This window comes from Gigantopelta aegis, chromosome 3 (genome assembly GCF_016097555.1).
Source record: "Gigantopelta aegis isolate Gae_Host chromosome 3, Gae_host_genome, whole genome shotgun sequence".
NCBI classification, from domain to species: Eukaryota; Metazoa; Mollusca; class Gastropoda; order Neomphalida; family Peltospiridae; genus Gigantopelta; species Gigantopelta aegis.
The window spans coordinates 55,094,848-55,110,463 of NC_054701.1; the positions used below are offsets into that span (position 1 = coordinate 55,094,848).

The 15,616-nt window shown below is 35.9% G+C and overlaps 1 protein-coding gene across 1 annotated transcript; it reads right to left on the minus strand.

The window, feature by feature from the left end:
• Positions 1 to 8,065: 8,065 nt before the first annotated feature.
• On the minus strand, positions 8,066 to 14,708 carry LOC121368261 (FAS-associated factor 1-like). Its single transcript, XM_041492916.1, has 2 exons — positions 14,647 to 14,708; positions 8,066 to 10,266 (listed from the first exon to the last, which is right to left on the minus strand). The coding sequence occupies exons 1-2, from the start codon at positions 14,686 to 14,688 to the stop codon at positions 8,260 to 8,262; spliced, it is 2,049 nt and encodes a 682-aa protein (XP_041348850.1). The 5' UTR covers positions 14,689 to 14,708; the 3' UTR covers positions 8,066 to 8,259.
• Positions 14,709 to 15,616: the final 908 nt, after the last annotated feature.

The window sequence follows — 15,616 nt, forward strand, 5'->3', positions numbered from 1 at the left end:
CAAGTATTCATTGTTGTTTTTAGCTCTGCTACAACTTTTTATCGTCAGCAAAGACTTCTTTTAAACACCAATAAAAAACACAAAAAATAATTCAGATCGTTATTTGTGTAATGTTGTCTTACAGGACAATCATGACTGGTATATCAAAGACTGTGGTATATGCTGTCTTGTCTGTGGAACACATCCCTTGCTGCTAGAGGAAAGATGTTAGCGGGTCACCATCAACACAATATGTCGAATATTAACAAAATGTGTGACTTCCAATAGCTGGTGCTTAATAAATCCATATGATTTATTGGAGTTATTAAACAAAATGGATGTAGGAAAAATGTTAACAGTTTGAATGTCAATGGGCTAAATGTCGACGGTCAAAATGTCGGTGGAAAAAAGGTCCACACTTAAAATGTCAACTTAAAATGGTACCCACATCAAATTATACATTTGTTAAAATAAAACATTTTATTGTATAACCTTTCATTTGACCAAACAGTAAGGAAACTAAATGAGTGATGAATTGCTTTTTAAATGCTGTTTAACGACACCACTAGAGCACATTGATTAATTATCAGCTATTGGATGTCAAACGTTTGGTAATTCTTAGTCTCAAAGAGGAAACCCACAAAAATGTCTTAGTAATGGATTTTTCACTTCGTAATGGATTTTAGGGGATTTGATAACAGTTTAAAGTTGTATTTAATTATAAATACAAAATGCTGTTGAATAAAAGCACCACGACTGGTATATCAAACACGATGGTATGTGCTACCCTGTCTGTGGGATGGTGCATATAATTGATCCCTTGCTACTAATGAAAAGTCTTGAGACTCAGAATTATCAAACATTTGACATCCAATAGCTGATAATGAATGAATGAATGTGCTGTAGTGGTGTCATTAAACAAAACAAACAAACCATTCATTAAAACATTTAAGTTCAATAAATAATTATAGGCTCGTATTGGTAATTCACACTTGTCGACATTTTCCTATTTGTGTAGACCCCAACATCTACCCAAAAATCATACGTTTAAAATGTTGATTTAAAGAATCGGCTGACATTTTAATGATTAATTTCACTGTGTGCGAATAGGAAAATTATAACTATCGACTATCGTGAACAGCCCCTTGTGTTTGCTTTTATTAAACAGTATTTTTTTAATTCATAATTAAATACAACATTCAAATTCCTTAAAATACATTACAGTGAAAAGAAAAAAAGCACAAAGATGTAATCTTTTTCAACTTTATTTAAGTATCATGATGAACATTAATGACATATGCTCCAAGTTAGTTTAACAAGGGCTACAGCAAAAAAATAAAATGTCAAGGGGTGAACTAGTTATTTTTTATTTTAAAATATGTAATTATCAAAACTCAAGTCTGAAATACCATTGAAAATCAACCAAACATATTTTGACATATAGTTCAGTTCAGATGCTTGTAGAATCGAATATTGTGCCCAATTTCTCGGAGGAATTGTCCAATATCCCTGCGTCCCTCTGTATAATCCACGCAAATTCTTCACAGGCGTTGCTGAAGTTGTTGACGCTTTCGATTCTTGGGTGATTGATATCTTTCATCTTGAAGTATTAGTGTAACCACACTCCTGTTCTGATTGCAGCAAACACACGTACATATATGCGTACATATATATATACCAAACAAAACAAATGTTTAACTTTACAAGACAATTTGGGGCGGGACGCTTGATGTGCAGTTGGTCTGGGATCGATCCCCATTGGTGGGCTTATTGGGTTATTTCTAATTCCAGCCAGTGCACCATAACTGCTATATCAAAGGTCTTGGTATATGTTATCCAATCTGTGGGTGGTGAATATAAAAGGTCCCTTGCTATTAATAGAAAATTGTAGCACATTTCCTTTCTAAGACCATATGTCGAAATTACCAAATGTTTGACATCCAATAGCCGATGATTAATACATCAATGTGCTCTAGTGGTGGTCGTTAAATGTTTTAACTGGTCTGGTTTAAAGGATACTGGGATTTTAAGACTGACCACTGTGATCATTGGAAGCCAAAAATGAATGCTGTTATATCGGTACCAAAAAAAACTGGACAATCTTTTCTGTATCTTGTTATTTAAAATGTAAACCATGTTCGTCCTTTTAGAGAAACAATGAGGGGTGTCTGTTACAGAGATGTAATAAATTTGATCATACACAGGTGCTTTTAAGTCCAGGTTTTGTCCTCGTGGACATTGATGACTTAAGTACTGTCAACAGGAAACCATAGTGCAGATGGAGTGACCAGCTCAATCTCTGGACCTCAATCCATTTGAACAAGTACAGGTAGCTATTTCACACCGCCGGGTCCAGCCACGGACTGCGGAATGTAGGAGTTGCATTTTTGACGAATGATCAACCCGTTGTGCATTAGTCGGAGACGTTCCATTGTGGTTCCTTAATTGAACTGATTGTCCAAAATACAGTTTTCATGGGTGTACCATGTAGCTAGTTGTCGTCTGGTGAATGGACGGTTACATTCATTAAACATTTAACTGTTGCACATTTGTCTTATCTCGTGATTAATATCAAACACGTTAATGTTCTAGCAATATGGAATTCAATACAATACAATACAATACAATACAATACAAAATGCTTTATTACTGCACTTACATATGATGTATACATGTATATAATTATAGATATAAATAGTTTAGTGACCCAGCAATAATAAAGCTAATGATAAGAATTGTGAAGAACTAAATATATATATATATATATATATATATATATATATATAGCCTATATATACATTAAACAAAAATGTATAGTTAAGTGCTACAGTTACTTGCCACATATCATTTGATCAGGGTTTTAGCCAACAAACTAGTTTGTTCTGTATTCATGTCCCAGTAGAGCTGTTGTTATAAGATGGACAGCAAGGTAGTTGATAATAATTATAGTAGCATTTTTCATAGCTGTTTGTTGAATGAAATGTGGGAAATGCATCTATGAGTTTGTAAAAATGTTTTTGTCTTATTTCAAGTTTAGGACAATTTATAAGAAAATGTTTCAACTGTGATGCTACATTTTTGCTGTTGACTAATAACATATTATCTAATAACCTGTAGTTATTAGTGAATTCATGATCCTAATTGAAAAATTGAGTAATATATCTTTTTAAATTTTAATTATTTACATGTATATATATTTGTTGAAGCAGGTAATTGTTGATAAGGAAACAGTTTTAAAAAATCATGAGTAGCATGGTCTGGTTAATCAGTTACCACATTTCTCAAGTAGCTCAGCTGAGGACTGTTTATCAAATGGCCAATCAGACATTCCCCTGTACATTATTTAAGTTTCAAATTATTTCTTTTGTAAAACCATGTTTAAGTGAGATAGAAAATAGTAACATTTGTAAAATTTGGTGTTAAAAGTTGCAGTTGTATGTTTAGTCTACAGCAAAACTAGTTACTCCCATGTGTTTGTGTGTATGTGCGTGTTACAATTTTCAGTGATCTAATATTAAATATTTAAAACAAGTTCTACAGGCCTAGAGATGCCCCGAGTTCATGTGCTCGTAGTGAATGAGTCTAGATGAGTCATCTGTTCCAGTTTCACGCTTTTATAAAGAACTCATTGGTAAAAAAAAATTCAGAATATTGAAATGTTTGCCAGTTGTTATTAGTAAGCATTAAATCAATACCATTTCAGTTTCAAAAGTCCACACACACACTCTATATTTGTCAGCATAATGTTTCTAGCGGTCCCTTTTTTCTAATACTGATTTGTCCGTCATCCATTCATCTCATCTCCATACGTCCACTTTTCCTATAGTCTTATCTCCTAGTGTTGATTGAATTGTTCTGAAACTTGGCACAATGATCCTCTGGGGCACAAACTAATAGATATGTTGGAAATTTTAAAGATTTAAATAAGTTTTAAAATGAAAATTGTTCTGGCAGGATTTAACCCAGTGGTAAAGTGCTCGCCTGAGGCACAGTCGGTCTAGGTTCAGTCCCCATCTGTGGGCCTATTGCAATGCTTTCACATCTGGTCTATCAAAGATTGTGGTATGTGCTATCCTGTCTATAGGATGGTGCATATAAAAGATCCCTTGCTACTAATGGAATAACTTTAATAGGTTTCCTCTCTTAAGACAATGTCAAAAATTACCAAATATTCGACATCCAATTGATGATTACTAAAACATGCTCTAGTGGTTTCATTAATCAAAATAAACTTTAAAAGTCTATCTTCTTCTAGAGTTTTGATCTGATGGTACTATGATTTTTAATTTGTGAATTTTTAATTTATATTTAAACATAAATAGAAATTTAACATTTAATATTTTAAAGTTTATCATCTCGTCTTCATTAGATAGAACTTTGGGCAATTTTCAAAAATTAATGGAGAAAAAAATTAGGAAATTTTGAATTTTTATTAAATAAAAAAATAATTAAATAGAAATTTAACATTGAACATTTAAAAATCCATCTTCTACATGTTTTGAGGTAATACACGTAGTTCTGAAACTTGGTACTGTGATTCTCTGTGGCAGTTTTCACAAACTAATAGAGTAATTTAGAAAATTTTATTAAATTTTAAAACATTTAACATTGAAAATTTTCAGTCTATTTTCTCCTAGTTTTAAAATTTAAAAGATTCAAATAAGACATTTTACCTCCGCTATGACATTCGTCAGTGGAACTATTATAATACCGATGTCTGGTATCTGCCAAGCATCTATCAGTCAACTTCAGCTTAGTTTCGATTAGATTTTCTTCTTAGGAGGGATGGGTGTAAACCCAGTGGTAAAGTACTCGCCTGATGATCGGTCGGGAATCAATCCTTGTTGGTGGACCCATCGGGCCATTTCTCATTTAAGCCAGTGCACCATAACTGTAATATCAAAGGCAGTGGTATGTGATATCCTGTCAGTGGGATGGTGTTTAATTTAAAAGATCCCTTGCTACTAATGGAAAAATGTAATGAGTTTCCTTTTTAAAACTGTCAAAATAACCACACTTGTATGTTTGACATCCAATAGCAGATGATTAATAAATCAATGTGCTCTAGTTGTGTTGTTAAACAAAACAAACTTTACTTCGTCTTTCCCATGACGACTTTGATAAATCTCAAACTAAGTACATGTAGTAACACTTGAATTGTGGGGAATCATGTTACAACAGATAATGTAACTTGGAAGAGTGGGCAGTGATCACGAGATAGACATTATTTTCAAACCATACAAACCCTTTAATCCCAAAATCATTACATAATTTTAGAAAAGGGAGTGGTCTTACTCTTATAATATGTACTGGGCCAGTGGAGTTACAAACATCTTTAATTATACAATAGTTGAACAGTCCCCATTAAAAAGCTGAAGCCATCTCATGTAGCTTACTTTGGAGTTCAGTTTCAATTTGAATCTCTCGAGATAAAAAAACAATTGATTTGATACTTTCAGTAACTCATACGATGGCCATTCTGAAGAACGTCATGGTCGTTCATGTTTAGTCGCTACCTGTCACTGTCCTAGCAGTACTGGAAGATTAACCGCCATGCTAAGATATAGGAAGCGTGGTCGACCCCTCTATACCAACCATGACGACTGGACTATACCCTAGTATGATACTCTTTGTTCAGATGGATCCGGCTTCTCAAGATCTGCTATTTGCACAGCATTACACCGTCAACATCTAGATACTGTCATTCTAGAGATTTTCTTGACAAGATGCAACCAATCTCATCCCTACAAGCTGTGCGCCGTAACGAGGACACACACGTGGATATTTAGATCAGACTTTTAAACTTTTAGACCATTCAAAATTTTATGTAAAAATTATTTCTTTCTTTTTCTATAAATAGCTACATTTTTTAATAGTCCAATCCTCTCTTCTTTCTCTCATTAATTTTTGGATTGTTCTATCTAAAATGCTTCAGATCACATACATATTCGGCCCAGTAGTCAATTCATGTTTATTTTTGACTTCTTAACTTTTTTTTATTTCTTAAAAAATTTGATTAACTTTTTCACAAATTGCCATTCCAAATTCTGCCCCGTTGCAACTCATCCCCTGCCCCCGACCTCCCCTTGCCACTCACAGTGCAGTGTCCCAGACCCAGTCACTGGTGAAGTCTGAACCTTAACTGAATATAGGCATGTTAATATGGTATCTTATCCTATCGGCAGTTTCTTTTATTTTCAGCAGACTCTGACCGAACACTAGGGACACGTTCATGGGGCTTGGGCCGTCTTCAGCAACCTGGTGAACACCTATACCAAATATGAAAGTTATCCATTCAAGATTCGAGATATATTTTGGATGCCTTCATACATTAACAAACATATCAAGTCAAAACTGTCTCCTCCTCATCTCTCATGGATCCTCCAATTTTAGTTGTAAAATAATCAATTTTGTTTTTATCATAAGCATGCAATACGGGGACAGAGACGGGCAACCATCTCTTCTAGTACTGGAAGAAGTAGTCTTCTTTGGGCAACAACAGCACCGATGAGGTACATGACATGCCCGTTTGCTAAACAAGTATACCCATTAATGAATGTATTACGTATATGGTTATTCACAGTTCGTCAAAAGTGATGTGTGTGAAATTGCACATTTTGCCCCGTTCCAACTCATCCCCTGCCCCCGACCTCCCCCTGCCACCCACAGTGCAGTGTCCCAGACCCAGTCACTGGTGAAGTCTGAACCTTAACTGAATATAGGCATGTTAATATGGTATCTTATCCTATCGGTAGTTTCTTTTATTTTCAGCAGACTCTGACCGAACACTAGGGACACGTTCATGGGGCTTGGGCCGTCTTCAGCAACCTGGTGAACACCTATACCAAATATGAAAGTTATCCATTCAAGATTCGAGATATATTTTGGATGCCTTCATACATTAACAAACATATCAAGTCAAAACTGTCTCCTCCTCATCTCTCATGGATCCTCCAATTTTAGTTGTAAAATAATCAATTTTGTTTTTATCATAAGCATGCAATACGGGGACAGAGACGGGCAACCATCTCCTCTAGTACTGGAAGAAGTAGTCTTCTTTGGGCAACAACAGGACCGATGAGGTACATGACATGCCCGTTTGCTAAACAAGTATACCCATTAATGAATGTATTACGTATATGGTTATTCACAGTTCGTCAAAAGTGATGTGTGTGAAATTGCACATTTTGCCCACAGTGCTGTTTGTGAACTGCGATGATCACAATTAATGGTAATTATTATGTATACCTTTGTTCAAATCTCACTAAATGACATACTTTCTAAATACAACACTTGCATCAATGATCAGTAAACTTTCTTTTGATCGTCAGTTTACATGCAATCTGATTAAAATTAGCTCTACTGGGTCTAGCCAGTAGATCTAACAGCATTACGTGGACTCCCATGTCCAGGTGACATTTCATCTATAAATATCGATCAATTACACATCGCCTTTTATAGCGTTATTCGGGAGCATACAAATTCTAAAAATATCGGGCGAGACTATGTATGCAATAGGCGAACGTGTTGGTCTATTTCAACATTGAAAAAACAGAGGGAAAAGTGCAGCAATAAACTTTGGATTGTATACTAGTATAAATAGATTTTATGGCTATACCATCAGGGGTTTTATTTAGTCTTGAAACGAATTTTAAATAAAATTTTATATTGTAATTAGTTTCCGGCATACGTCGTAATTCACCCGAATCATTTCGTATACCCTCGGCATAATCCCGAATGTTTTCAAATCACTGGCATGATTTTGCAAGTAAGGTTTTGATTGGTCAAATGAAAGGTCAACTGGACATGAGCTCCAACGGGCTGCTGTTAGATCCACATGTAATAGTGGAGCTAATTTTAATTAGATTGGTTTACATGCATACACAGTACCACATATAGGCCCAAGGAGCTGCTGTGTCACTGACACTTATACTCTTACATACCACTGAAATAATTTTGTTCTAGTCCCCTGAAGGGGAATAGATCCTTCATATTCATTTGAGTGTTTTCTACTTAAGAATTCCTGAATCACCAGAATATAGTTAATGACTACAATCTTTACAACAGTATTAAGCTAAGACATGTACTATATATATATTTTAATGCATTTACATATATGGCAGTGGCAATATATATTTAGTTGGGTTTTTTTTTTAACAAGAAATGCTTACAATATCAGAGCCACAAATGACATGCTTTCACAAAAAGCTGTAGATTTCAAATAAATTAAATTTAATAATACAACATTAGTTGATCCAAAGTCTGTAAATTGGTACAGCGCTATGATTTTTCTTCAAGAATAAGTGTTTCCTGTGGGTAGAGTTTTGCATCTTTCAGTGTTTGACTAGGATCTAGCTGGGTGATGTCTCTTCTGGGAAATGTTGACAGCACCTTATAGTCTGTAGTAACAAACCCTTTGGTTGTTAGATAATCCATAAGTGTTCCAACAGTTTCACTAGCTAAAAACTTTCGGGTTAGTATTTCACCAGATGGAGTTCGAATGCGTATTTTTGTGACTGGCTTAGTGCAGCCCTCTGGCGGTTCATCTGGGAGAATCCGTGCTAAAGATGCCATTATAGCTTCTTTGACAGCTTGTTCCTCCTGCTTTTTTCTTTGTTCCTCCCACTGTTTTTCCATCTCTTTTTCCATCTCTGCTTGTTGTCGTTTTTCTTCTGCCTTCTGTACCTCTGCCTTGGCCCTGTCTGTTGCCAGTGATTCCTGGTAGGCTGCATCCTGTTCCTGCTTAATCTGCTCTCGAGCATCTCTTTGTTGCTCATCCTCAATATCAAGCTGTTGCTGACCCCGAAATACTTCTACAGCATGCAGCAAGCGGGTCATCAGCTCATCCAGCAAAACATGTCCTGGGATAACATCAACTACTTCATTTGTTGCTCGAGATCGTGTGATGAGTAGTAAAGCTGGTAGTTGATCAGACCCATAATTACGAATCTGACTAGCAGCGACACTACCAAAATGCCTAGTTGCCATGTTGATCAAACGTGCACGGTTTGTTTCAAATGTCACATCCCAAGCCCATGTAATGAAGTTGCTGCACAGGTAATTAACAATGCTCTCTGAGCAAAGACGTTGTGAGCAAAACACATGTGAGAAAATGCTGTTGTCATGATGTATATAGATTGCAAGCATCTTCCTTTCAACAGCTTTTACTTGCAAGGCATCCTTTATGGCATCATCAAGTGAGCCAATGTAGAAAACAGGGTGGTATTCTCCATACCTTTCCTTGAACTCTCTGGTGAAATGTTCTAAGGCGCTCACATCATCAGTAACATTTTCAGGCATCAGTGGTTCCTGTCGCCGGCTATGTTGAGTATCTGGTTCTGGGCAGAAAATATCATCTTCTAATGAATATGGATCTGCAGGATTGTCCTCCTCATCTCCACTAATATCCACATCCATAGCTTCGTCTACAACTTTTGACGTAGCAGTATCAAGATCCGGAACAATTTTTCTGACTTCTAGCTCATGTGTAGGATAGTTTATGCCACTTCCAGCAATAGTATCTTCTTCTCTTATGCCATCTGGCCAACCAGTCCACACCTGGTGTCTCACAGATACATCTGTTAGTGTGTACACAGCTTGCTTAACTGAAAGAATGGTCTTATTACCCTTAAATTTTAGAGTAAACATTCTGTAACTACTTAGTTCAAAAAACTTTATTACTAGTGTGAAGTCTTCTTCATCCATGTCATGTGATCTCTCATGTACATCTGGCTGTGATCGGCTGATTGTGGGGTTGCTGATGCCAGGTGTCAAGAGGTAAAGTTTGTTTTCCTTTGGCAAGTATAAGTCTCGTAAGATTGTTTGATCATCAACACTTCTTTTGACAATTCCATTCAACTCTTGCTTGTCTATGGGTACTCCAAGCTCATCAAATAGCAGTTCCTTGATTTTACCGACTGTTTCTGAATCTGACAATATGATTGGTACTGTCTTGTCTCTGTACTCAACTTGAAAATGCAACTTGCGGGTACGAGTGACCGGTAATGAGTAGCTTGTGGAAGGTCCAGCTGCTGATGCACCTTCTGCCACATACTCGTCATCATCCACGGAGAAGCTATCTATCTGGATGGGGGAGTTAGCTGTCGTTCCAAACTCTGGTATGCCTGGACCTACTGCAGATGACATACTGGCACTATGCAGTGGAGTGTGTTCCACTCCTGGAGAGGCTCCATCATGGAGAATGCTGTTCACAGCATCTTCTAGAATCCAGTCATGCTTTTCCAAAATGGCACAGCAGGTGTCAATGTCATCAAGCCCAGTGCATGCCTGTAAAATTTAACAATAATTATGTCTAGATTTTTTCGACAAACCTAATAATAAACTAAAATATGTCCTATGAAGACTTTTATTTGTTTATTTTGAACAAGCATTCTGAGAGTACTGCTAAAACTTTTTTTCTTTCTTCAATTTATTTCTTTATTATCGAATTAAGGTTCAGACCCGGTACCTACCAGTCTTATGTCCGATGGCTTAACCACGACACCACCGAGGCCAGTACTGCTAAAGCAATACATGTCCCCTGCCGGGTTGAACACATTTTCATATATCCTAAGTTCAAGAGCCATTACACTGAAAATGGGTAAATCGACTTGAACGTTAAACTAAACCTGCAAAATTACATGACAAAGCAATACACAACATTCCAGCTCAATAAGTTAAGACATTGCACAAAAAGGGTCTAGAAACCAATTTTCATATCTCCTATGTTCAAGGGCCATAACTGTCAAAAACTAATAAATCACCATGCAAGTCAAACTTGATCTGTTTACAGTACATAATAAAGCTATACACAAAATTGCAGCTCAATATTTTGAGGTACTGTGTAAAAACAAAATCCGGAAAACTATATATGGGACTAAAATACAAACTTTCCCTAAATGTGATACCACAGAGCTTTAGTTTGATTATTCTCAAGTCCACTTCTGACATTAAACTTACATGTTGTTAACCGGTACCAATACACTAAGAAACACATTTTTCTCTATGTCACCACAAGAAAGTACAGTGCAGGTTTGTTTCGCATATGGGCATCGGGTTTCTTCGTGTAGCATTGGTACTGGTTAATAACATATAAGTTTAATATCATGACTGGACTTGAGAATAATCAAACTAAAGCTCTGTGGCATCAGATTTAGGAACAGGTTCACCAACAACACAGCAAACTGCACGATAAACACTTTAAAAACCTGATTATCGCATTTTTAAATTTATTTATTTTAAATCAGATTACTGGTACTGGTTAATAACATATAAGTTTAATATCATGACTGGACTTGAGAATAATCAAACTAAAGCTCTGTGGCATCAGATTTAGGAACAGGTTCACCAACAACACAGCAAACTGCACGATAAACACTTTAAAAACCTGATTATCGCATTTTTAAATTTATTTATTTTAAATCAGATTACTATCATGCAAACAACACCATATGTTCAAATGATGTTACAATTTGGACACAATAGGCACGCTACATGGGCAATTCTAAAAATCAGAATAGGCCTAATCAGAATTCCAAATGAGCGATGCATTCAGCTCCGACTGGATTTCAAATTCCCAACCTAGTGTGGGCAGAATCAAAGATGATAGATATTAGTGTATGCATGTACAAACGCAGAACTATTGAACACAAGTTAAATAAATACAATGCTCTAAAAACAACAGTGGAGCTATTTTCAACAAGTACATAAGGCTTTTATTTGAATTTTGCTCAATTGGTTTGATTTTAATAATAGTTCCCACTGAATTCCGATCACCCAATCAAATACTCCAAATGTAGCTGCATGCTGGTAAATGAAATTAGCCGTGCTATCGAGCGAGCGCCTTACTACTGGGCTACGTCCTGCCCTTATTTAGGTTAAGGCAAGTAAAAAAAAATATTTGGTTCCTGTAACAGTGTTTCATTCTAAAAAGAATTAGGGTAGGAAAACATTTTATTTAAAAAAATAATAATAAATCCCCTATTTTCGAGCTAATATTTCCTGAATAGTATTCTGGATTAATATTTTAAAATCTCTTTTCTTTGTGTTACAGTGCAATTGACAATACATACTCTAATCAGAATGATTAATTATTTTCTAGGCAAAAAACAACAATAAACAAAACATGTCCAAATCTAGTCCAACTATAACACTACCCATGTCTAATACTACACTGTAAGGTTAGAAACTATGATGACACTAAAATAACACTATAATTTGTTCAGTGGAAAAAAGTTTAATATCAAATCTGACAAAGGTAATTAAAATTTAAAATTTGAATGAATCAGTGGAGGCGAGTATGAGAATACAGGTATATTATATGTGTATACATTTCACAATATTATATTCTACTAATCTCAGTGATCCTGGCTTCCGATAATATATTACTATCTAATCTCAATGCTGTGCCAAGAATATTAAACAATGTGAAGAAGAAGAAAAATCATATGTCTGCACAATCTGCAGTTCTGACAAAGCTTGGTATGCGCTCATGAATAACTGTGAATAAAAAAGTTAACAAAAAGGTTAATAGTGAAAAAAAGATCTCCAAACTATCCTCATAGTTGTGATATTAAAACAAAACAACTATCTTCAGGATAGACTTATCCCTTTTGGATCTCTAAAAGGACGTTGCATGGTAGGTACCCTGCAGTATTTTTGCACTGTTGACAAAGGGGTAAAACAAGCTTGTATTTTTGCTTGAAGGTCTGATCCACAACACGGTTACACCCCTCACAACTACAACAGCAACACAGCTCTTTCCGGCATATTTCATTGCCAGTATTGCAGAAAGAAAACTATACATCATGAGCACAACGTACATGTAACTGTCAATAAAAAGTGAACAAAAAAAGTTTAACAAAAAAGGAGTTAAAGGGACATTCCTGAGTTCGCTGCATTGTAAAATGTTTCCGACTAATAAAATATTTTTACAATTAAATTTGCATATTAAATATATTTTCTTGTTTAGAATATCAGTGTCTGTATTTTCAATGTGTTTCTGGTCGTCTTAATATTTGTAAGAAGCTCAAACTGGAGTTTGTCATCAAATAAATTTGTACGTACGAAAAAAAATAAAATTGTAGGAAATATGATGAAATTTAATCTAGTAGAAATATTAGACCGATCAAAAACACATTTAATATACAGCCACTAATATTTTATGCAGAAAAATATATTTGATATGTAATTACAATTGATAAAACATCCCTGTTAGTCGATAACATCTTAAAACGTGAAGCAAACTCAGGAATGTCCCTTTAACAAAAAAGGTTCTCACAGTTTTTAAAAAAAGATCTCCATACTATCTTCATAGAACATAAAAAAAGAAAACAACTGTTTTTAGGACATCGCAACATGTTCTCGGAATTAATTCGGAACTACTCGGAACTTGTGAATTGGCCGAATGGATCTCAATAATAATTTTTCAGAAGGTTTTCATTCAGAACTCTGGTAACGAGATCTCGGACTGACAGATCTCGTGGCATCTTTCTGCAGTTGTTGTTTTTAGAATCAACAAAAATTAGGATTAATTTTAATGGATTATTAAATAAAACTGGTAAAAAAAGTAAATAAATAAAAGGTAAAAAAAAAGTTATGGGTCGGCGGAAAGAGTTCCGTATTTTCCCCACTACTGGGGTATTGAATTAGCCATATGAACTGGGTATTGCATTAAACACTACAAACGACATAGTGCTAGGCCTGGATTTGAACTCCAGACCATCGGGACTGTAGCCGAGCACTGTATCCACTCGACCACACAGTGGATCAACAAGTGTAAGTGTATTTGAATACTTATAAATCTCATAGGGAATATTTTGACAGAATGAAACGAACGTCTACAGAATAAAACGAAGATTTAGTCCCAAAATGCCTCATTCTGTCTTCTGTGCTATATTTCTTCCAAAAGCACCCTTGTGGAGGAAATTTTACACAGAATAGTCAAAATGTCTAATTTTTCAAAGGCAAAACATAGCGATACTGGATTACAAAATATAAACATTATGTTGGTTTTATAGAACAAATTGTGGTATAATATCCGCCCGGTCCCCTCCATTATTATTTTTAGTTACGGTTGAGGGTTAGGGTTAGGGTTAAGGTTAGGGTTAGGGTTAGGGTTGGGGTTATGGCTGGGGTTAGGGCTAGGGTTGGGGTTAGGGTTGGAGTTAAGGTTAGGGTTAGGGTTAGGGGAAGGGGGGGACCGGGCGGATATTTTTCCCAAATTGTTTTAAAAGATATTGTATATAACTATCGCTAACCCTAACCTTAAACTAATTCTAACAAATATTTCTTTAAAATCGTCATGGGGAAAATAAGGAACTCATGCTGTATAATAGGCTGGCCTGAAAATCCAGTATCTTGAAAGTATGAACGCTGATTTTTTAAAAATGTATTATTATTTGTCTGGTCGTCGAATGAAACAAATTATATATCATATGATACCATATATGAAGTTGCTTTTAAATGGAAAAAAAAAAGTGTGATACGAGACCATCAAAAACTGACATAAACAGATAAAGACGTGTCAAATAAAGAAAAGAAATAAAACTTATGACTAAAGCGTTTGCGTAAAATGAATAATGTTATTTTCAGAACTAAGATATGTAATATGGGCACATGATCGGGGTTGTATTATGAACAATGAACTCAATACAGCACAAGTTCTACCTGAAAATCTACAAGAATTTCGTCTCTACTGCCCTCCGCCATTATATTTTGTTCATCGTTAATCCAACCATTCTGAGTCATTCGTGTACCGTGTGCTCGAAATGTTTCTAGGTGACTCATGATTTTTTTTTTCATTAGCCCGTGTTAGAACATCTTAAATTAGGAAAATTTATCATCATTTGTAATTTTTATAATTCTGATTGTGTACATTATTGTTATTTGGACTAGCCCTCCTCCCCCCGTCCTAACCGGTGTCGTTGTAAGGAGACTGGTGTGAATTCTACTGTGAGGGTGCTTATAACAACTATGTTCTATCCCCCAGCAGTAACGAGCTATTCTCGGCACACTAAGTTCAACAAATATATAACTCCCTTTTTCATTTGGCGGACCGTTAAAAAATTCGACCAATTTCCTTCATTAATCCTACACTCAGCTACAGGACATTTCAAATTCCATAGCACTAAAACCAACCCCCTGCCTGTTACCGATTCCGGTCGGGCTGTTGGTGATCTCTTGCACCTGTCAGTGCAGGCGGACACTCCTCCCACCCACCCCAACCCTTTCCTGTCCTCGACGGAAGAGCCGGCTGAGGCCGACATCTGCGCCCATGACAGGCGTGCGCTACAACAGCTTGCTCTGAATGTGCACGTAAAATCCTCTGACCTGACCTATCCCCCGGCTGAAGTAGCCTTTGTGACAGTGACTTTGCATGCTACCCCCCCTCGACACACACACACACACACACACAACATGGTGTCGAAACAACACACCAAATAGTCAGTTTAAATGTGCTGAGATGTCGTTAAACAAACGTTCCTTTTCATACATAAATAATGTTACACCCATTCCCATCCATATGAAACAATGTTTTATTGAAACTTTTGATTTTATTAGGCTAAGTCTTAAAAACTGTTTAAAAAGTAAAGAAATAGGCAGGCCTACTGTGCCTATTTTCCTATACGTCATTAAA